This window comes from Acipenser ruthenus, chromosome 6 (genome assembly GCF_902713425.1).
Source record: "Acipenser ruthenus chromosome 6, fAciRut3.2 maternal haplotype, whole genome shotgun sequence".
NCBI lineage: Eukaryota > Metazoa > Chordata > Actinopteri > Acipenseriformes > Acipenseridae > Acipenser > Acipenser ruthenus.
In genome coordinates, this window is record NC_081194.1 from 14,541,402 (window position 1) to 14,566,036 (window position 24,635).

The window sequence follows — 24,635 nt, forward strand, 5'->3', positions numbered from 1 at the left end:
GTTTGGGAGGACGCCCTGCTCTAAGCAAATTCCGGGTGGTGCCGTATACCTTCCACTTCTTAATGATCGACTTGACTGTGCTCCAAGAGATAATCAATGCCTTTGAAATCTTTTTATACCCCTCCTCTGATCTGTGCCTTTCCACAACTTTATCCCAGAGTTGTTTTGAAAGCTCCTTGGTCTTCATGGTAGTATCTTTGCTTTGAATGCACTACCCAAATGTGGGACCTTACAGAGACAGGTGTATTTAATCTGAAACCATGTGAATCACTTTTATTGCACACAGATGGACTCCATTTAACTTACTGTGTGAATTCTGAAGGCAATTGATTGCACCTGAGCTTATTTAGGAGTGTCACAGCAAAGAGGGTGAATACTTATCTAATGAATGTATTTGCTTACGATTGTAAGTCACCCTGGATAAGGGCGTCTGCTAAGAAATAAATAATAATAATAATGAAGACTTTGCAGGTTTTTATTTTTAATACCACATTGAGATTATTGTTTTTACTTGCAAGCACAACGTTTCATTTAATTAAAATCAACTGTGTAAATAACTTGACAGATATGGCTGCCCTTTGATTAAGAAAGCAGGGATAGTTGGACAATAAATGTTTTTGCTGGCAATGTGCAGTGTGAGCATATCAACATATGACATGGTTTTTATTTTACAGTCATCTATACTGAAGCTTAAATGTATAACTATGAATGTTTACAATGATCTAGGAGTGGGTCTTTGTGAGGTCTAATTATTTCTTATGATCATATCTAAGTCTGTGTGGTCCAGTGGTTAAAGAAAAGGGCTTGTAACCAAGAGATCCCTGTTTCAAATCCCGGCTCACTCACTGACACTGTGATTCAGTGACTCTGCGGCTGATACATACTTGACACACCCTAGTCTTTGTAAGTTGCCTTGGATAAAGGTGTCAATGCTAAATATAAAAACAGTGACAAGCTTTGTATTTATGAGCTGTTATTTGTTTCAGGAAACCTTGCAACAAGGTATGCTCAATATGGGTGCTCAGGAGGAGGTGTATTCATTTGTGACATAGGTTAACAGGTTTGTATCACATGGTCCAAGCAATTTACTCCAGCACCTCAAATTCTTTACAATCTTAAGAGAAGGCTTGCTTAGGCATTTTGCGTCACGCCTCTAACCATACTAGTATTTAAAAGAATAAGCACCACATTGTAGAACATTACTGTGAAATACAGCAAAGTGAAACTGCAAATACCAAGTAATGTCAAAATAAATGAATAAATAAATAAATAATGAGGACAAAGATGGATGAAGGAAAATGGAAACAAGAAGAATCACGGTAATACTTTTATGTATTGTATGTAACAATAGGAAAGGGAGTTTACATGAGGTATAATGAAGTCAATAATAGCTTACTAACCTGTGAATACGTAAAAAAAATTATATATATAAAGATTACTTGCTCTTAAAAGTTATAAACAAATGAATTGCAAGTGGTTTGTAAAGCATTTTACTATGTACCAGTATATTAATAGTTTGTATACAGTTATGGCCTAAAGTTTTGCATCACCCTATAGAATTAACTTAATTTTGCTTCATGAAGTTGAACAAAACCTGATGAATAATGTTACGTTAACATATTGAATTACATATATAAACAAAAAATCAATAAAGAATAATTATTTTTTTTCAAGCCCTTTTTTATTGTGGATTTTAATCACTAACACATTACTAGTAAGCATGCTGGGCTCTATTCACAAAGCTTTAACTTATGTGTTATATAAAGCCTGTTTTTACGATAAAATCACAGTTTGATGTTTATGTTTGCTTTGAAAATGTTTGATTCTTATAAAGCGTGTACATAAGAACATTTTTTTAAAACTTATAAGTTTAGCTTTGTGAATATGAGAATACGAATCATTTAGCCAATACATTTACAAAAACTGCTAACATTTATTATAATAAAACAGAAAACAAACTAGAAATGGTAGAAACCATACAATTGGTAAACTTGCATTTGGGTGATTTTTTTAACACTTTACAATGTTTTTACCACATTATACCACATGGAACTTTTGTAAGGAGAAGCACACATTTTAATGACTTTAGTGTAAAATAATGCTCATTTGAGGATTTAAGAATAAAAAAATATTCAGGAATTAAGGGCCGGACCAAATCAAAGTTGGCACTTAGCGAACGAGGACGCAAAAGCATTCGCGGTAACAAAACACAAGACAAATTCCCAGCAAAATCTCGCAAAACCAAAAGAAGCCCTTTCTGCCCTTCAAAAAGCAGCTATCGCTTGTTGACTAAGTGGATTTAGAAGGGGGAGTGGTTTGCTATCGCCGACCAAATCTCCTCGATTCCAGCTATAAATCACATTGCAAGACTTTCGCAGGACCGGATTTTATAGTTAACTTTGAACTTGTCAAAAGGTATCGCATATTAAGCAAATAGTAAACAAAACAAAAAAAAAACACTAAACATCCTGAAACAAATAAAACACTGACCTCATATATCAAACAATTGCACACAACACTGAATAATTTAAAATCAATAATGTACAGTATCAAATATTAGTATATGTATTATTCCTATTATTATCATAATATATGTTGTGTTTGTTGCACCCTTAAACGAAACACGCAAAATAATTCTTTAGCCTACTTTTTTTTCCACAGTTTGAGTTAAATGTTTAATAAAGCAATACGTATTATTTCTTTAATACGTACAAACAATAAACTATTTTCTACTCACTTAAAGGTTTGCTTGAAGCAGTGTCTCTTTCAGTCATGGAAAAGCTTTTTAGATTGATTTGCTTTTATTTCTTATCTTTGTAGTAAGCTACAACTACTGACGGTACACTTTTTTTAAGTCCATGGACATATTCACACGTCTTCTGTGACGTCACCTACCTTCAAATTATTAATTCCTTAAAGGCACAGTGCTCCATTACATTGAACTTCGATCAAACTCAAGGTTAACAAATGTAAACAAACGAATACTAATAAAGAACGTACAGTGGCACTGGAACCATTTTTAAAGTGGGGGTGCAGTAGCACCCCTAATTCCAGTACCCCTGAGAACATATGAATGTTTTAACCACTTTAAAGATATTAACTTTTAGTTTTAAACATTTCGTTACTCTCGTAAAGTATTTCAACATGTTGGCCTACACAGAAACATTATAAATCCGTGGAGATAACAAAATTACGTAATACCTATAAAGGTCATCTCAGAAGCATCAAGATGAAGTTTTGAAATTTGCTTTGGGTTTTCAACAGAAGAAATAATAATAATAATAATAATAATAATAATAATAATAATAATAATAATAATAATAATAATCTTCTTTTATTTGTATTACTACTGGTCGTAGTTGTATGTAATAGCATTCATTCACTGATATTCAAACGAAACAGTATTACAACATAGACTTTTATTTATTTATTTTTTCAACCATGGCTGCCAGCCTTTTCCCATGTTACCGCCTTGTTTCAGCCTCTTCAAAATGTCACAAATACCAGCTGGGGATTGATCAACAGCTGTTTTCCTGGCGGTCCCTCCTACTCCCGCGAATCTTTATTTCCGCCAATTTTGCGGATTGGAAATGGGTAGTTTTGGTTTCATGATAAAGAAAATGTGATATGGAAACTAGCAATACTGTCGCATAAACACTCTTTTTTTGAGATTGGTTTAGGGTTTAATTTGGTCCAGCCCTATGTCTGTTCTTAAACACACCGTCAACAGTCTAGTTAGCTTTGAATATCAAACAGTATTTATACAGGGAAACAGACAGACTTCAAATTTACATTAGCACACCCAACCAAGTTACTAAACTAGAAATAAACTAGACATTTAATTTAGGAGCCTGTAAGTTGTCAAATAATCACATTTCTTGTGTTGTTTTCAGTGTTTTTTAATTTTTTTTTTTAGCAATTTTTGTAGATAATTCTGTTTCATTGCTTTTGAACTGTAGTTATTTTTTAAATGTAGGAAATCATGGGATCCCTTCCTGATTGTTCCATTCACAGATGGAATAGAAAAACCTGGAAAATGTCTTATGTTTTGGCATTTTGTCATCTGTTCTGTTCTTGGGCTTTTAGTCTGTGCACTTGGCTTTTTCAGCAAGGTAAGCCTGCTCTTATTCAATATGATTAACAGGGGTGCAAATCGTAATGCTAAAATGTTCAACTGTTTTGAAAGTTTAGTACAAGAAAGCCTACTGGTGTTAAATTCAAGCCCCCTCCCCCAGCTCTTCGATGCGTTTTTAGTGTTTTGTGTTTCAGTAAATATTTTTAACAAAATGTATTCCATATCTAATCATACCCATATTTGTAATCACGCTTACCTGCTTTATATGTTGTAAAAAGGAAATCCTGCAACATCCCTTTTATCCATGGCAAGACTCAAAGCAGCATTTCGATTTCTGTTAGTCATTTAAGATCTAACGTAATTCTACACGTACTTCATCACAGAAAAGCTTCTTTCACATTGAACTGTATCTGGAGACAGACAAAACACACAAATGAAGTATGTCTATTGGCACCAGAATGTAATGTTGCTGGCCCAATACGAGATACCTTGGTACTAGAATGTAGCGCCATAGCGCAAAATTTACACCCCTGATTACAATGTCTCTTATTGCACTTAAGTAAATGTGTCTCTCCTAATAATATATTTACTGTTACTGAAACATTATTCATAGTGTTGTTTATACAGTAAATTTAGTTTATAGAGATTATTTTGAAAATGTTACTTTTACAGTCTTCCTTGCTGATGCTGATCACAGTATCAAGCCAAGATTCCACCACCATATCAAATCAGCCTTTTGCTCTGCTGATTCTTGGCTGCGTACTGATTGTTCCAAGTGTGCTTACATTCATCAAATGCCTTTGGAAAATGGCATTCAAAAACTCAAATCTACCTTCTAAAGAGGTTTTATTTTTGGTAAGTAAAATTAACAACGTTGCTTTTTATTTATTTATTTATTTATTTATTTATTTATAATATATAATACATGGATGAAGGCTACGTTTGCATCCTGAGCCATTAGAAAAAAAAGGCATAATACCACAGTAGTGACATCAAAAAGTGATCATTCCTCTAGAGGAAAATATACTTGAACTTTGACCCATTCGACTCCTCGAGGCCATCGCTTTCAATTCAAACACAAAATGTCTCGTTTTCAATCACTCGACAACACCCACAGTACAGAAATGTTAATTAATGATTAACAAAATGAGAATACGTTAAAAAAAATTATGTAAAGCTGGTACATTCGTATCTCAGAGAAACTGGAAAGGAATGGGAACTTAAAAGAAGGTAAAGGCAAAATAAAGCTGAAGCACTAACGGACAACGTCATAGAACGTCTGTACAGCACTGAAACACTACGTTTAAAAAACCCAACTGTACTGCTGAACCACGTCTTCTTTAATATTAGCATCACAAGTGTATCCATGTATTATAAAATATAACAGATGGGCCTCTTAGGTGAGTTACAGGAAAACAATTCCATCTCAGGTTTCTGTGACAGTTTATAAATTACTCGACCTTCGGTCTCATAATTTATGACATGACAGAGATCCTAGATGGAATTATTTTCCTGTAACTCACTGAAGCCCATAAACCATATTCTTTTATTCTAATACAGTTGCTCAGAGAAAAAGTTTTTTACTAATTCAAAAAGATAGGTGTCAGAATTATTGGCACCCCTAAAGATTCTTATAAATAAAATCAAACTCAATTAAATCTGCATTAACATTCTACTTTTTTAAGTTCATCTCAGTCTTAAGGAACTGTATTGTGGCCTTCCATGGCTTCCTGTTTCACTGTGGTATAAAAATGAGGTAACACGCATATGAAATCTATTTGTCATCCATCACCATGGGGAAAGGCAAAGAACTCACAAATGAAAAGAGACAAATGGTTGTTGACCTTAAATCAGGCAATGGGTACAAAACAATAGCTAAAAAACTAAATATACCACTTACCACTATTAGGGCAATAATTAAGTTCAAAACCACTGGAACAGTGGTGAACTTGCCTGGTAGAGGACGCAAGTGTATCTTGCCCCCACGCACAGTGAGGCAGATGGTTCGGGACGCAAAGGGAAATCCAAGGGCCACAGCTGGAGAATTACAGAACTTGGTTGCATCTTGGGGTCACCAAGTCTCCAAATCTACAATTAGATGTCACCTCCATGGCAATAGGCTATTTGGAAGGGTTGCCAGAAAAAAGCCTTTATTGAGAGCAACCAACAAACGTAAGCGCCTGGAGTTTGCTAAACGGCATTGGCACTTCGATTGGAACCGGATGCTATGGTCAGATGAGACGAAAATAGAGCTCTTTGGCCACGCACACCAGTGGTGGGTTTGGCGTCGAAAGAAGGATGCATGTGCAGAAAAGAACCTCATACCTACTGTAAAATATTGTAAAATATGATCTTTGATGTTATGGGCCGTTTTGCTTCCACTGGTCCTGGGGCCCTTGTTAAGGTCAACGGCATCATGAACTCTACCCAGTACCAGGACATTTTAGCCAAAAACCTGGTTGCCTCTGCCAGGAGGCTGAAACTTGGCCGCAAGTGGATCTTCCAGCAAGACAATGACCCCAAGCACACATCAAAATCCAAAAAGAAATGGTTAATTGACCACAAAATCAACATTTTGCAATGGCCTTCTCAGTCTCCGGACTTGAACCCCATTGAAAACCTGTGGTTTAAAATGAAGATGGCAGTCCATAAGTGCAGACCGAAGGATATCAAGGATCTGGAAAGATTCTGTATGGAGGAATGGTCTAAGATCCCTCCCACTGTGTTCTCCAATCTCATTAAACATTATAGAAAAAGACTCAGTGCCGTTATCCTTGCAAGGGGAGGGTGCACAAAGTACTGAAAACAAGGGTGCCAATAATTGTGACACTTCATTTTATTTTAGAAATAAATTTATAATTTGAGAAATGTGTAATTTTGGTTGATTCCATTGAATCATTAATTAAGTCAAATATATTCCACATGTTAAAAAATTACAAAGCTCAGTAATGGTATTATTTATTTTATACTTTTTTGCACATCTTTATCAAGGGTGCCAATAATTTTGGAGGTGACTGTATGTATGTGTGTGTTTTACCACACACTTTAGAATGGCAGGCTATACCTTAACTTTTTATGCCACACATATTTGGACAGTGAACTTGGGGCACAGGGGTACATAGTGTGTCACAATACATATTGGAATGTAGTGTATCCAGTATTAGAAATGATAACTTTTAGGTCTGTACATGATTGTTTTAGAAGTTTAAAATATGAAAGACAATTCATCTTCAGATTACATGCAAAAAATCATTACAGAGCACACACAATATATGTTCCATTCTTGATTGTACCTTTCAGGTTTGCGGAATTGAGCTACTTGTATCTTTTGGCACAGCAGTTCTTACCATGATTGCCATGCCACATTTCGACATTATAACTAATGTGATGATCTTAAACAGTGTCTGCATACTGCCTGCTGTCCTACAAGCTTTGAATCCACTCATGGAAACATCAATCTCAAAATGGGCACTAGTCCCTCCACTCCTTTCAATATTCTTTGTGCTTACAGGTTATGTGCTTTTCTTTGTGGGTTATCAAATGGAAATGACACATTCTAGTGCTGGCAGCAAAGACATATATCTGTACATTGGACTAGCCATAGGGAGCACTTTATTAGTTTCCCTAAGCTGGTGGGAGAAGTTTACATCATTCCTTAACACCAAGGCCTTAGGCAGAATTAGACATAATCTCAGGCACTCCAGAAACATCACTTACTTGATCTCTAGTTCATTTCGAATTGTTGTCACAGGTATTGTGGTAGGTGCGTATGTCCCGCTTGCTGGTAAAAATTGGTCTTCCATTAAAAATGTTTCCACTGATACAATTACGATTGTCCTCAGCCTGTTTGCCATACAAGTGATTTCCTCAGCTTTGTGTCACTGGTTTGGGGTCATTGCTTGCAAAATGCATGCATTCCGACGTGGTTTTGCTTTGCCCATGATCTTCATCACTCCTGCTGTGTTTGTTGCTTTCCTTTTCATGTTTGGGATGCGCTACAAGACAGCTAAGGATGCCTCTGGTGTTGGGAATTTTTCACTGACTTTGTACTGTCGTGACTTTGATTCAACTCTTGGTAATGGGGTAGAGGTAGCCAAGCAGCTCTTCAGAGATATCAGTCATGGGTTATGTAATAGGGTAGGGGGGCAGAACGACGTCCATATGGCACTGCTTGTGGGAGAATTTGTCACCATGTGGCTAGGACTATTTCTTTCCACACTGTATGTGTGGATGATGAATACTGACCGAATTGAAAGGACAACGCAGCTTTATCTAAAACCCATGTATGAAGCTGCCTTCATCGACCAGTGCTCTCTGCTCAACATCCGGTTTTACAGTAGGGAGCAGGAATACAGATTAAAGAAAAACAGGTAATGAACTTAACATTAAAATTAAATGTTTGCTTAAATTATTGAGGAGAAAAAAAAGTCAAATGAACATGTACAGAAGTACTAAAAAGAAATGTTGTGAAGTCAATTTCAACGTCTTTATGATTTAAGACAGTGATATTTATATATACAGTTGTACCATAAATTTAGTTTGATATAAGCATTTATACATTGAATAAATTGATCTGATGATAAACATTTAAGTTATCTTCCCTGGTTACTAATGTAAATAGTTACTGGACTTGACATGTCTAATTTTGTTGGACTTTTTCTTTTTACTGATATTTTAAAGATGTGTTTGTTTTTGAAAAATAAGTGCACCAAACTATTTGTGGTTCTCCAGACATACAATGATTTGTGCTTTCATGTTTTGTTACGATTGAGAACCCAAACATTTAGTTCATATCATTTCACTTATCTTTTTTGGTTTATTTCAGTGAAAAGAAGGTAGATGATGAACCGTTAATGATTTACCTGTGTGCAACAATGTGGCATGAGACATGTGATGAAATGATCAAAATGTTTACATCACTGTTCAGGTAAAATAAAATGATAGTTTGGGAAACTGCAGTTGCTTCCTCAAAACATTTCTGTTTGATTAAAAATTGCAATTTGAAAAACAAGAGTGTTTGAAATTATTAGCAAAAAGCTATTTAGTGTTATTGTTTATACTGACATTAATTAAAATTGTTTCTCATTTAAAGACTGGACCAACACAGACCCAAACATAGTGCAAAGAAGGACAATTTCTGTTTTGAGTCACACATTTTTTTTGATGATGCTTTCATTGAAAAAGTTAATAAACAAACTGGCAAGAAGAAACTATATGTGAATGAATTTGCACAGTTCCTTGTGGAAGTTTTTGAAGAAGTATACAAGTAAGCATCACAGTTTAATAAGTCTTGATTTTCTATATGTTATATGGTAATATGGCAAATGAAATTTAATAGAGAAAAGTGTAAAGTATTGCATGCAGGCAATAAAAATGTGCATTATAAATATCATATGGGAGATAGTGAAATTGAAGAAGGGAACTATGAAAAAGACCTAGGAGTTTATGTTGACTCAGAAATGTCTTCATCTAGACAATGTGGGGAAGCTATAAAAAAGGCTAACAAGATGCTTGGATATATTGTGAGAAGTGTTGAATTTAAATCAAGGGAAGTAATGTTAAAACTCTACAATGCATTAGTAAGACCTCACCTAGAATATTGTGTTCAGTTCTGGTCACCTCGTTACAAAAAGGATATTGCTGCTCTAGAAAGAGTGCAAAAAAGAGCAACCAGAATTATCCCAGGTTTAAAAGGCATGTCGTATGCAGACAGGCTAAAAGAATTGAATCTATTCAGTCTTGAACAAAGAAGACTGCGGCAATCTGATTCAAACATTCAAAATCCTAAAAGATATAGACAATGTCAACCCGGGGGACTTCTTTGACTTGAAAAAAGAAAAAAGGACCAGATGTCATAAATGGAGATTAGATAAAGGGGCATTCAGAACAGAAAATAGGAGGCACTTTTTTACACAGAGAATTGTGAGGGTCTGGAACCAACTCCCCAGTAATGTTATTGAAGCTGACACCCTGGGATCCTTCAAGAAGCTGCTTGATGAGATTCTGGGATCAATAAGCTACTGACAACCAAACGAGCAAGATGGGCTGAATGGCCTCCTCTCGTTTGTAAACTTTCTTATGTTCTTCTTATGTTCTTAATAATGACTCACCTTAGAACTGTAAGTTGCATGCAATTACGATGGAAACTCCTTCATAGCTTACCATACACAAAACAAGAAATAAACATTTAAAGTTTTGGTTCTTTAAATGCAATGTTCCATTAGTGAAATATCCGATTCCGTATCATAAGATATTCTGCACTAGTACTGCGTGCAGCATAGTATTACTTACATAAGACATTCCCTAAAATGACTTCACAATAAATACCACAAGTTACCAAAATTACGATATGAACTCTATATGGTAAGATACCTGTTATCTAATCACATATAAGCATAGAATTGTACTCTATCTTGGGTTTACCTCTAGGTAAACCTGATAAGCATTTGCTTCATACTTGCGTGTGTAGACCAGCTTTCTCCTCTGAACAATTTGAAGAACATAGTATCGCACTACCAGTTTCGAAGCAATGTTTTAAGACCAGGAACCGTGGTAAACCCACTTGACAGCTTTTCAACCATTTTGAAGGGGCTTTGAGTGGCTAAAACTCTTGTCTTAAGGGATTTGGAACAGAGGAAGGCCAGAGAGAGTTTCTGATTAGCTAGTCATACAGTATCAGAGCCCACATTTCCTTTGAAATGAAGGTGCGAAGCTCAGCCTCAGAGTAAATTACCATGATAATTGCTGGAAAACTAGTCAGTCTCCCCATGCTCTGCAGACTGAGTGAGTTACCTTGATTAATTTGCAGATTTAACTTGATTACTCAGAATACCCATCTAAACTGTTAGAAATAAGCCAATATGACTTACAGTAAGTAGCACTATTCTAATAGTAAGATTTTTAGAAAACACCACCTAGAATATTGTCATGTTGTCAAGTACATTTAAAATGTATTGGAAGGATTATTACACCACCTATAATTATTTTGTTATGTCTTACATGTGCTGAATACTGCATTCAGTAACCAGTATTTATCTAACCGCCTCCAGATCATCATGTTTTGAACCCTGTGCCCCTGTAGAAATACAACAGCCAATGGTACAGATCTCATTTTTTGTGCAAACCATTTAGGATTTAGGCAAGGATAGAATGGTATGTGTGCATCTTTTAATGAACATTCATGTAATCACATTTATTGTGACTGACTTCATTCGTTTCTGTTTAGGGGATTTTGTAAAGATAATTCATCATTCAAAGACCAAAATACTCAAAATGGAGAACACAAAATCATGCCAACTCCTTACGGGGGCCGTCTCTGTTATGTGCTGCCACATGGCAACTGTTTGTATGTCCACTTTAAGAATAAACAGAGGATCCGCCACAAAAAGAGATGGTCACAGGTACATTAAGCAATAATTTAAAACAATTGTAGCTGGATATGATTTCGTACTTTGTTAAGTACGTCATCAGAAAAAAAAATATATATATATATATATATATATATATATATGGGTAGGAAATGTTATTATTAAAAGCAATGATCATGTTTGAGATTTCAATCACATTTTACACCAATATCTGTGTGCTTTCTTCTCTGTAATTTCAATTATGGTAACTTTTCAAATTATTAATATTATTAATATTGCTATGTTTTCAGGTCATGTACCTTTACTATTTGCTTGGGTGGAAGCTCACCAGGAAATATTTTACAAGTCTTGAGAAAGGTGAAAGCCAGAAAAACTTGGAACGAAGGCTAAAGGTAAAAACATTACAAAACACAGACTTATTATTATTTATTTCTTAACAGACGCCCTTATCCAGGGCGACTTACAATTGTTACAAGATATCACATTATTATTTACACATTATTTTTACATACAATTACCCATTTATACAGTTGGGTTTTTACTGGAGCAATCTAGGTAAAGTACCTTGCTCAAGGTTACAGCAGCAGCGTCCCCCGCCTGGTATTGAACCCACGACCCTCCGGTCAAGAGTCCAGAGCCCTAACCACTACTCCACACTGCTGAACTGTTGTACAATAATCTCTTTATAGTTGGTAAACCAGTGGTTTATGTCTTTTAACAGAAAGAGAAACATAACACCTACCTTCTAGCCTTGGATGGTGATGTAGACTTCCAGCCCTCATCAATAATGCTCTTGATCGACCGTCTTAAAAAGTATCCCAAAGTAGGAGCTGCCTGTGGAAGAATTCACCCAACAGGGTTTGGTATGAAGAGATTACATGTATGCTCATTTAGGGATAGATTATCAACACTTCTCTCCAAATTGTTATTAGCACATTTTAAGTAGTTATGGAACTTTAAAAAGCAGACAGGGAAAAGCAAAGCTTCATTGTGGCATTCTGTTTCAGGTCCCATGGTATGGTATCAGAAATTTGAGTACGCCGTTTGTCACTGGCTTCAGAAGACAGCCGAGCATGTTTTTGGATGTGTGCTCTGCAGTCCCGGGTGCTTCAGTTTGTTCAGGGGAGCTGCCCTCATGGATGACAATGTGATGAAGAAATATACTACACAAGCCACAGAGGCAGCCCACTATGTGCAATATGATCAAGGTAAAAATATGTACAGTATATTTAAAGTACTTTTGAAATGTTAAGAAACTAGGGGTTATATTTTTAAAGCATTTACTCCAGACTTTAATTAACTAATATGTTTGAGAGGGAAAAAAAACACAGTTATATTATCCAAAGATTATTGGTGAGTAACTATTCTGGAATCTGGAATGTGCAGTTATCTTAATTAATGCATTCTGCTTCTTGTTTAGATTGACTTTTTGTATCATTTTCTGCTTGTCTCATCCTAGTAACTTTTCAAAAGTTTAAAGCACCTTGTGGCCTTGTGAACAGGATGGCTGCAGGGGTGACATCAGACCAGAAACACAGACTCAGGAAGTAGCAGGGCGAAACTGAGGCGCTACGGCATTCAGTTATTTTATTAAATAATAAAACAAACAAAAGATTTAAACAAACACAAAAGACACAAAACAAAAGGCGCATTGGCCAAACAAATAAACAATAAACTGACAACAAATAAGTCTCGTGCTGGTGTTTTAAACCAGCACGCTTAGCAATCGTTATATTCTTTACCTCCTGTCTCTGCTCTCGTTCTCTACTCCGAACCCTCTTTCCCGGAACAAAGACAGCGGCAGGCTTTTATATTCTGGCCGAGGGGTTAACTAGCTATTAATTATCTTATTACCCCTCGGCCATAGTCTGCATGAGTTTAATAAGGATGCGTGACTGTCAGCTAGTTAAATAATCAGTAGCTGATCAGTCACGCATCCTCACGAGGTTTTAAAATCAAAAACACAAAACAATAAGAAATAATGGCGGCGGCTTTATATCTGCACCACAAACAATAACAAGACAAATCATAATAAAACAGCACATATATATATATATATATATATATTACTGAATTACAAATGGTACATTGAAATTTCGTTCTATTTGATATTTTATTTTAAAACACTGAAACTCAAAATCAATTATTGTAAGGTGACATTGGTTTTATGTTGGGAAATATTTTTAAGAAAAATAAAAAACTGAAAGCTCCCAGTTTACACCGATGAAAGTAATTGCCCTAACGAGGACACAATTACCTTACCATTGGCCTCCACCTGTGAACCATTAAAGTTGCTATCACATTTTCTGGCTAAAAACCCCACTGTTGAAGGAGCATTGGTCAGGCTGTGAATCTGAAGGAAAATGAAGACCAAAGAGCATTCTACAGAAGTTAGAGATAAAGTAATACAAATGCATAGATTAGGGAAAGGGTACAAAATAATATCCAAGTGTTTGGATATCCCAGTGAGCACAGCTGGATCAATAATCAGGAAGTGGAAGCTGCATCACACCACCCAGGCACTGGCAAGAAAAGGCCGTCCCTCAAAACTCGGCGCTCAAACAAGGAGACTTGTGAGAGAAGCCGCAGAGAGGCCAACAATCACTTTGAAGGAGCTACAGAGTTCAGTGGCTGGGAGTGGAGTAATGGTGCACCAGTCAACCATATCAAGAGCTCTGCTTAACACTGGCCTATATGGGAGGGTGGCCAGAAAGAAGCCGTTACTCAAAAACTACCATCTGAAAGCACGTCAGGAGTTTGCCAGAAAGCATGAGAGTGACCCAGCTGCGATGTGGGAAAAGGTTTTGTGGTCAGATGAGACCAAGATAGAGCTTTTTGGCCAAAACTCAAAGCGCTATGTGTGGCACAAACCTAACACTGCCCATGCCTCAAGACACACCATCCCTACAGTGAAGTATGGTGGTGGCAGCATCATGCTGTGGGGATGCTTCTCATCAGCAGGGACTGGGCATCTTGTTAAAATTGAAGGAAGAATGGAGCAACAGGGAAATACTGCAAGAGAACCTGCTTCAGTCCACTAAAAAACTGAAGCTTGGGAGGAAATTCACCTTTCAGCAGGACAATGATCCCAAGCACAAGGCCAAAGCAACATTATTATTATTATTATTATTATTATTATTATTATTATTATTATTATTTGTTTATTTAGCAGACGCCTTTATCCAAGGCGACTTACAGAGACCAGGGTGTGTGAACTATGCATCAGCAGCAGAGTCACTTACAATTACGTCTCGCCCAAAAGACGGAGCACAAGGAGGTTAAGTGACTTGCTCAGGGTCACACAATGAGTCAGTGGCTGAGGTGTGATTTGAACCGGGGGCCTCCTATTTACAACATTGGAGTAGTTCAAGAACAAAAAGGTGAATATCCTACAGTGGCCCAGTCAAAGTCCTGATCTCAATCCCATTGAGAATCTGTGGCACTATTTGAAAATTGCGGTCCACAAGCGTCGTCCAACCAACCTGAACAACCTGAAGCAAATCTGCCAAGAAGAATGGGCCAAAATCACTCTGACACTGTGTGCAAAGCTGGTACATACTTACCCCAAAAGACTTAAAGCTGTTATTTCAGCGAAAGGTGGCTCTACCAAATATTAATGTGTGGGGGTTGAATACTTATGCAAGCAAGATATTTCAGTTTTTTATTTTTCTTAAAAATATTTCCCAACATAAAACCAATGTCACCTTACAATAATTGATTTTGATTTTCAGTGTTTTAAAATAAAATATCAAACAGAACGAAATTTCAATGTACCATTTGTAATTCAGTAATATGAGAGAATTGGTCAGGGGTCTGAATACTTTTGCAAGGCACTTGTGTATAATAGTACAGTCTACCCCACTTAAGTGTATGTCGTTTAAGCGTATATCCCGCCTAAGTGTTTTAGATCATGGGTTCCCACTTTTTTACCTGAGGCACACCTGTTTAGCTGCATTAGGTACTGCGGTCCACTATTAGCACTCCTTGGGAAAATGTCAAATTAAAAACATTTTAAACATTTTATATGTTTAAACCTGTGACATTATAAATAAACCTAATCTAAACTGTCCTTTATTCATCTTAATAAATATAGTGGAAGATGGAAATCACACAAAATATGCACTGAGTGAAAATAACGCTTTTTGAAACACTTTAATTTTAGTAAATAAAATAAACTGCAAAAACTAAACAGACTTTTTTTATCAAACCTTTCAATTAGGTAACTTTGTATAATTGAACATTTTAGAAATGCACTTATTTTTCTTGGTCATCATCAAACAAGAAAGAAGTGCATGTCTCGTATTATTCCCATTAATAATTACCTGAACAGGAATCACTTTTGGGTATAACCAGTACAACATAACTCGTAAATCCTTATTTCTGAACACTAACTAAAATGTCCACTCGTTACCTCTCACGCTGAACTGTCATGCACAAAAAAGGCGATTGCGCACAATATAGATGGAAACGAGAGCCTTGCTTAAGTTACTTTTTTCGCCACTACTCTGTACAAACAAATACAACTTGCAAATTCACCCAAAAAAAATAATAATAAATTGCGGAGCGCAGCTGCGCCACTTAACCAAAAGAAAACTTATGAAAATAAATACATCTGCAGCAAAATTTTTAATCAGTCAGAAAACTTTTTTTATTATTATTATTATTTTCCAACAAAACATATTCTAGGGTTATTTTAAGACAACTGTGAACGAGCCAGTAATCAATCAAATAGCAGTATATCCAAACATTTTAATAAATCAACTACTGGTATGTAACAAGATTTATCAGTTGCATTAATAACTTGATTTAGTTAATATTGAAACATACATCAACATAATTAGTCACAAAAACGTATTCCTCAATTGCATTTTTAAATGAATGTTATCAAGTACAAAAGTTAGTATGAAAACGTTTCTACAAAAGAAAAAACCCATTCCAGCACCTCAAAACTGAGCCCATGGTACGGGCAGCAGTGTGGAGTAGTGGTTAGGGCTCTGGACTCTTGACTGGAGGGTTGTGGGTTCAATCCCCAGTGGGGACACTGCTGCTGTACCCTTGAGCAAGGTACTTTACCTAGATTGCTCCAGTAAAAACCCAACTGTATAAATGGGCAATTGTATGTAAAAATAATGTGATATCTTGTAACAATTGTAAGTCGCCCTGGATAAGGGCGTCAGCTAAGAAATAAATAATAATAAAATGCATTCAAGCTCCTGTAGTTGCCTTTTTTGTTCTTTATACTTTGCAAAACGTATTCTTTGGTAGCGGACTCGACATATTGTAATTTTAATACTGAACACACTTTTTACATCTGCCAGCAAAGCGATCACATGACCTTAACACTGCCCTATTGTCAGATCTCTCGCTGTACATCCTGCCTACAGGTAGGCAGTCTGTTAGCTCTGATTTGTGAATTTCTGCTTTGATTGACAGTCCGCCAATACTGTCTTGCTACACTTTATTTTCTACAGGTACAGCTGCTATTAATAGAAAAAAATACATAGTATGCCATTGCTCCTGGGCCGCGGACCACAGTTTGGGAACCCCTGTGTTAAATCACAAACCTGCTTAAGTGTATAGATAGTTGTGAAAAATATGTTATACCGTTAAGTGGGTTAAACTGTAACAGATACTCCTATGATTCAAATATTCAACACAATCCTACCCTCTACAGTATTTGTTTATGATACATAGTTTGCTGTGTCACCTTATAGACCAGGGGTGACAACACAAAGTTCCTGGAGGGCCGCAGTGTCTTCTGGTTTCCATTCCACCCGAGCTCTCAATTACTCAACTGGTCTAGTTATTTGATTAATTGGACAAATATAGCACTTCTCTCCAGGCCTCAAACTGTTTTATAGGTAGTGTACCTTGAATCAAGTGCATTGTTTTAAATCATCAGCTTTCAAAGACATTGACAAAATATTGAGCATGTCCAATTGAACAAACAATTACATAAATTAATTTAGAGCTTAAGTTGGAATGAAAACCGGAAGAGCCAGCGGCCCTCAAGGACTGGAGTTTGACACCCCTCTTATAGATCAGACAATTCAGAATATTAGTATACAGAATTTTAAAAAGTGAATAAAAAACACAGACTCTGTAGACTTAATGTACCGTTTTCCCATTGATTTTTCTTCTAAAAGGTGAGGACCGCTGGCTGTGCACCCTGCTTCTTCAACAAGGCTGGCGAGTGGAGTACAATGCAGCTTCTGATGCCTACACCAATGCCCCTCAGGAGTTTCATGAGTTTTACAACCAAAGACGCCGATGGGGACCTTCTACCATGTTCAATATTATTGATTTTCTGAATACTCACAAACAAACAAAAAAAAAAAATCCCAGTATATCCAGACTGTACATCTTATATCAGGTTATATATCTGATTGCCAGCATTCTTGGACCCGCCATTGTTTGCCTTATGATTTCAGGTAAAACACCTATTTTATGATAACTATTGCAGAAGTTCAGGATTTTAACTGGAGTCTTGTATAGAACAATTGCAAAAAATATTGTTTTATTTTTGTGCAGGATGCTTCTCATTCATCTTCAACTGGGATCCAAATCTCTGCGTTTTCCTAGCGACTCTTCCCCCTGCTCTGTACATAGTGGTCTGCTACAAAGTTAAAACTGACATCCAAATCATAATTGCTGCCATTTTAAGTACAGTGTATGCATTTTTAATGTCAGCAACTGTCATAGCAATTATAGGTAAGTACAGTAAAAGTTATTACACAAAATAAATATAGTACAATGATGAATGTCATGTACCTTGATCCATGCTGATCACTTTTCAATAGCAAGATTAAGGGCACAAAAGGTTTGATTGATGGGATTATTTAAAAAGATGTAACCCCTTTTAATGATAAGGTTAATTATAATTGGAACATTCTCCCGTTTTTTTTTTTCTTTTAGGGGAAATGGTCAAGCAACAAACATTTATGACACCCAGTGGCCTGTTCTTAATATTTTTAGGCATACTGTTTACAGTAACCGCTCTGCTGCACCCCCAGGAATTTCATCTAGTTATTTATGGATTTCTTTACATAATTTGCATCCCAAGTGGGTATTTGCTACTAAATATATACTCGGTAATGAACTTGAATAATGTTTCCTGGGGAACAAGAGAGGTGGCAAGCAAGAGTCAGCAGCAAAATAAAGACACCAAAAATCACAACATTTTAGATAAGAATTGCATGTGCTGTGGCTGGGATACTAAATTCAGAATCAGTAAGTACCAGAAAATAACATCTTCCACCGAGCAGCAACAACCTCTACTGCCTCAGAATGAAAGGTACCTTTTGCTGCTTTCTATCTATGATGTCATCTGTCAAAATGTATAATCTGTTTCCTCAATGAGTTTCAGCTGGTGAAATATTTACCACTGCGTGAGGCATTTGCCAGAACAGTTGTGTAGATGTAGTTTTACCTGTTGAGTCTATGGAGTTATGGAAAGTAAAGAAATAACTTATGCATACATACAGATAGACATGCAGAGATGTCTGTGAATCACACTTTCTTCTGCAAAAGATGATCAGGAAGCACCAGGCAACATTATTCTTTTTTAGACAGCTGCTAATAATTTCATCCACATGTTTCTGTTTTAGCCAAGATGAAGAAGTTCAACCCCCTGTGGAAATAGATGCTACTGCAGAAGAATGTAAGTACCATACGTGGAATGTGTATGCGTAAGCTTATTTATAAAAAGTTTTCATGCACTAACTGTGCAACGTTGTGAAGGTGTATGTGATCATTTTACTGGAGCCAAGCTTGGTAAAATAACAATTATATTTGCCTTGTTTGCATTCAGGGGTAGATTTGATTTAACTTTTTTTTACATTAATCTATAATCTAAGGGTTAGATTTTCAAAATTCTTTACTCTGAATAGTCCTTATTATAATTCTTTAAAAAATGAAAACTGCACCCAATAAAGTAACCAAACCAGAAAAAAATACATTATAAAATACATTAATTTAGGGGACTGTATGTAGTTATTATTTCATTGTTGTAATGGGTATTTTTTTTTTTTGCTTTGAGAATTTGGAGTAAATGTTTTTGACAATCTTGACCTGCAGTAAATGTAAATGTATATATTCTCTGTCATCACCAATGTAAATGGTTTCTTTATTTGAGGCTGGATTCATCAACTGCAAGAGAAGTCTGGCGAAATTGAAATTGTTGAAGATAGACTTGATGATGTGAGTTCACATATTTTTAACCACTGTCAAGCTATTACGAGTGAGTGTTTTAACGAGAAATGTTTATATATTGGGATTCATCAGAATCATCTTGTTCTCTGCGACCAGCAACACTGCTGTACTGTATCTCTGGAACTCTTACTCAAGCTGACTGAATGGGTTACTGTCACACTAATGTATGTCATTGTCCTACATGTAAAGATGTGTTGATTAGATTTGGGGTGAGATCTAAAAAAGAAGAATGACTGGCTGGTAGCCATATCCCCCCCCTTTGCATTTATACAATATTAAATTATTTGCCTTCACATTTTAGTGACATTTTACAGTTTATTTGAAGGTATGGTAATTATCTGCCTGTGAGATATACTATACTGCTGACAGGGATATTCTTGTCTCCATTTCTCACACCCATGTCTTGATAACAACTCATCCAATTGTCATTCTTTAGCAAAAGCTACTGAAGGTTTTATGTAGACTAGGCTTCTTTTACTTAGTATGGTACTAGCAACTGATGCGTTGCAGAAATTATATTATTGAGTAGGAGTGCCTTGTAACCTTGTGAAAGAATACACATGGCCATCACAAACACTCGTATCCAGCTTGTGTTTATTAATGCTGGCTGTGAGTAAAGATTCTCTCTAAGTACTGTAGGTGTAGAAAGGGCTACTGTCATTTGTTTGGAGGAGACAGCATATTAATGTCTTTTCCTTTTCATTTGTTAATTTTTTCTCCAGGATGAAATACCTTTTTGGGAAGGGCTCATACAGGAGTACTTAAAACCCATTAAGGAAGATAAGGCCAAGCAAGACCAACTAACACAAGAGCTTGGATCCCTCAGAAATAAGGTATGGTTCTTAAAAATGACCTCAGGGTTTGTGACTCTGAAACCCCTACCAAAAAAATAAACAGTGAACAATAAGATATATGTATATATATATAAGTTTTGTTTGGGGTTGAGTTGGGTGCTCAGTTATAAACCCCTAACCTTGCACTTTAATAACTTTGGCGGGGTTTGTCGGAATTGCCCACAAATTTGAATGTTCCATTGACTTGCAATGTTGTGAAAGCGTAAAGAGTTTCATGAAGACACCTTGTGTGGTTTAAAAGTTTTTCCCCCTATACTTAACATGGGTTTCATTTCAATTCGAAGACGACCACCAACGAACATTATGTATGGGATAATGTATACCAGAGCCTTCCTGAGGGAGTAGGAATGGCAGCATATGAGGGATGCACTAGCACTGTCTAACCCAGGGGTTAGCGGTGTGAACTTACACCTTCAAGGACCCTCGTGCCTAATGAAGGCAGGGCAGGTTCTACCACATTAAGGTGGTAGAACCTGGAGAAGGTATGCGGCGTAGCCCAGCTAGCCACAGTACAAATATCAGACATCGAGGCCCCTCTGAAGGGGGCCCAAGATGTAGCCAACCCTCTAGTGGAGTGTATGGCTACCCTACCAGGTGGGGGCAAGGCAGCACCATTATACGCAGTCGAGACTGTGTCCACAATCCAATGTGACAGACGCTGCTTAGAGAGGGGCTGTCCTAGGGTCCGTGTCCTGTGACAGACAAAGAGCTGGTCAGATTGACGCAGAGGTCTTGTCCTATTCACGTAGCATCTCAATGCCTGCACCGGGCAGAGGAAATTCAATCTCTCATCCTCTGCTGAAGCAAACGGAGGTGGATGGAAGGACTCCAAGTCCACAGACTGATTAATGTGGATCACAAAAAACCCAAAAGAATGTGCCTTAGACCTTAAGGATCTCGTTATAGAAGACCTTACAACTGTCGAGTTACTATACATTTTGTGACAGAAAAAAACCTTGGAAAGGCCTAGCATTTTGGAAAGTAACCAAGTATCACTGCCATTTTCAGATTGTTGCTGTACTCTTTAGTTTTAACCATTTTTGTTGCTTTTTTGAATCACAAATTTCCAATTTATTTTTCAGCACTTGATGATTATGTATTTATATATTCTATAATTATCATTAGGTGCTGGTTTTCAATCATGATAATTATTGTCAATAATTACCAACAAATGGGTTTCATATGAAATATGTTGATTGCACAAATACTGGTCAAAGTATGACATTAGTTTTTGCATATTATTTTTTATTTTATGTATGTTATGTAATAATGTGTTGTTTTATTATAAAGCTGAATCTCTAATTTTATCAGTAGAACAATTGGAAATTACTTTCTTTGTGGTTTTTCTTTTTTTTTTTTTTTTTTAAACTGCCCACATAGTTTTGTCTGCGACTGTATATATATATTAACCGATTCAGCTCCAGGACGCACGCATGTATGTGAAATGAAAGAGCACTTGCAGTACCATACCGTACCTGCGCAAGTGAAAGTTTGCTGTTTATTCTATCAATCTGATCTCTTTGTATACATGCCTGTCAGGCGGTGAGTGGTGTGGGTGACAAAGTGAATGACCAAACAGTCTTATAATTACCAACCGTTTTTAAAGGAAACTGATAAGAAAATATACAGTATAATTTGAAATGCATTAAGGTGAGTAACAAACTGACTCCATTGTGATTTAGCAGTTGGTTCAAACAATTTTTTTTTTTTTTGGATGATAATAATAATAATAATAATAATAATAATAATAATAATAATAATAATAATAATAATAATAATAAATACAAATTTCACAGCATTCCAGGGTGCTTTACAAAAGAATTATAAATCTATAATTAAAACCAAGATTAACTAAGATTACATTTTTAATCGCGATTATTTTTTTTAATCGCTTGACAGCCCTAATAGAAATATAGAGATATAGAGATATATTTTTATTATTACTTGAGTCAATTATATTAACAGTCTGGACCGTAACACTGAATGACACTAACTACCTTTTTATTCTTTTTCAGGTTGCCTTTGTATATTTTTTCATCAATGCTTTATGGCTAATTTCAACATGTATCATCCAATCTGTTGGTTTATATGTCAGCATAAAATTCAAAGAGTTGAATGCAAATGGACCTCTTGCTGAAGATGGAATCATGCATTTAGAGCCAATTGGATTGTTGTTCATTGTGACTGTTGCTGGCTTGCTGATTGTGCAGTTTCTTGCCATGATTTACCACAGGTATATAATAATAATAATAATAATAATAATAATAACAACATCCAATTACTATTTTGTTAAACAATAAACAAACAAAGCCCAAATCATAATGTAATAATATGCTGCATGTTAAGTAGTCATTTGCAAACATTAGTATTCTAGGTGACATATACAGATAAAGAGGGATACTAATAATAATGGTGGTATTAGCTTTTCCCCCCAAAAAACTGATGGATTTTTTTGTTTCAATTCTTTATGTTCTTTGATTCCAACATGATTGCACAAATGCTGGCATAAACACATATTGTAACTTATGCCTACCTCAATTGATTACATCAGCACAACCTTTTGGTGTAAAAATGTCTTTAAATGTTTATATCTGTTCATGAGGCCAACAAATGAATTAAAATAAGGTATTTTGTTCAGACTAGAGCACCTAGGTTTGTAGCCTGGTTGTTAAAGTCATACAAACCCTTACTGGATCTTACCTTGTCTGTTTCAGACTCAGCGCACTGACCCATCTGATGGCCTACATTGGAACAGAAGAAACAAAACAAAAGCCAAAATATGAACTCTTGGACCCGGCCTCTGAATTTGCTTAATATTCTTTTTCTTTTTTGTTTTTAATCCTTGGTATTTTAAGCATAATCATCATTTATTACTGTTTGTGTACAATGGATATTTGGCATATTTTATATTTGGGACTGTCCACGAGTAACCTGAACAAAGTGGAATTTCTGAAATGAGAGATGTTCTTGGGGTGTGCACAGATAATACTTCCCTACTAAAACAGTAAGCTTAAAATTCCATCTTAGAGACAGTCATGCCAAATATCAATGAGTGCAGGAGTTTAGAAAAATGATTTATTTTTTATATTTTAATCTTAGACTGGGACTTGCACATCATTATGGGTATGTACATACAGTACTATACTATGTAACATGAATTCTGGATTATATATGGATCTTTAAACAAATACATGTGTAGAAGAAAGGATTATTCTCCTGTGATAACAAATATGAAATAAATAGAAACAATGAAACATACTGCATTCAAACTTGTTGTTTTGTGATAAATGTAGAACGATAGGGAAATATGCATTTTTTTCAATCATCATTACTACATTAGCAGTCTAATGTAATGCAGCACTTGACCATGTACCACCCCCCCTCGCAGCCCACCCAACTAAAGTTTTTATAACAGAAGAAACAATATATTAGGACATTATTATATGTTATTCATTTAAATGCAAAAGTTTAGTCAAGTTTTTTTTTTTCTGAATAAGATACTACTGTAGAATTTTGAGTACCTGAGGTTCTAAATTTGCAGGACCTGTGTGGTTTTGTACAGAGCAAATAAGAAGCTTTTTCTTTGCAACATTCTAATTGAATATAAAACAACATATGAAATGCCAGAATATAGACACTATGCTTAGTTTTAAATCCTAATCTATTAAACTTGAATTTTAACAGTGATAATATTATCCAAATACTGAGAAGGCAAGAGTGCTTGCATACTGTGGCAGGGCATAGCCCTGCGCAGGGAAAATGTGTGTTTGTGGCAGGGAGAGAGTTAAAATCTCCCTACCAAACTAAATTGTTAATTATTTTATTGTTTAATTATCACCTGCACCTGGTAATTATTGTAAATTAGTGCCAGGTGCAGGGTTTAAAAAGCGTGCAGGCAGTTTGTCCTGGGCTGCTGTGTGTGAAGAAGCCCGCTTGATAGTGTGCTCAAGTGTATAGAAAGAAAAAGGTATTGTGTATGGCCTTTTTGTGTGTTTTGTGTAGGAAACTGTGTTTTTGTTTTGTTTGGTTGATTTTGTTTTAACAGGTAAACAGCTTAGCTGTACTGTGTGAGTTAGGTTCCTGTTTATGTTTGGTTCGTGTTCAAAAAGCAACCGCGCTAAAACTGCA

The 24,635-nt window shown here is 36.0% G+C and overlaps 1 protein-coding gene across 2 annotated transcripts; it reads left to right on the top strand.

Annotated features, from left to right (window-relative positions):
- Nucleotides 1–1,135: 1,135 nt before the first annotated feature.
- LOC117410441 (chitin synthase chs-2-like) lies at nt 1,136–23,756 on the top strand. Of its 2 annotated transcripts, none has more exons than XM_059025051.1 (18): nt 1,136–1,319; nt 3,977–4,112; nt 4,748–4,930; nt 7,376–8,445; nt 8,901–9,002; nt 9,168–9,341; nt 11,301–11,475; nt 11,733–11,834; nt 12,164–12,305; nt 12,450–12,650; nt 17,589–17,873; nt 17,974–18,153; nt 18,358–18,736; nt 19,050–19,102; nt 19,577–19,641; nt 20,376–20,486; nt 22,523–22,740; nt 23,222–23,756. In XM_059025051.1, exons 1-18 carry the CDS (start codon nt 1,273–1,275, stop codon nt 23,319–23,321), a joined length of 3,723 nt encoding a protein of 1,240 aa, XP_058881034.1. In that variant the 5' UTR covers nt 1,136–1,272; the 3' UTR covers nt 23,322–23,756. The 2 variants fall into 2 exon arrangements, with proteins under 2 accessions (XP_058881034.1, XP_058881035.1); XM_059025052.1 differs by having other exon boundaries at nt 4,015–4,112.
- Nucleotides 23,757–24,635: the final 879 nt, after the last annotated feature.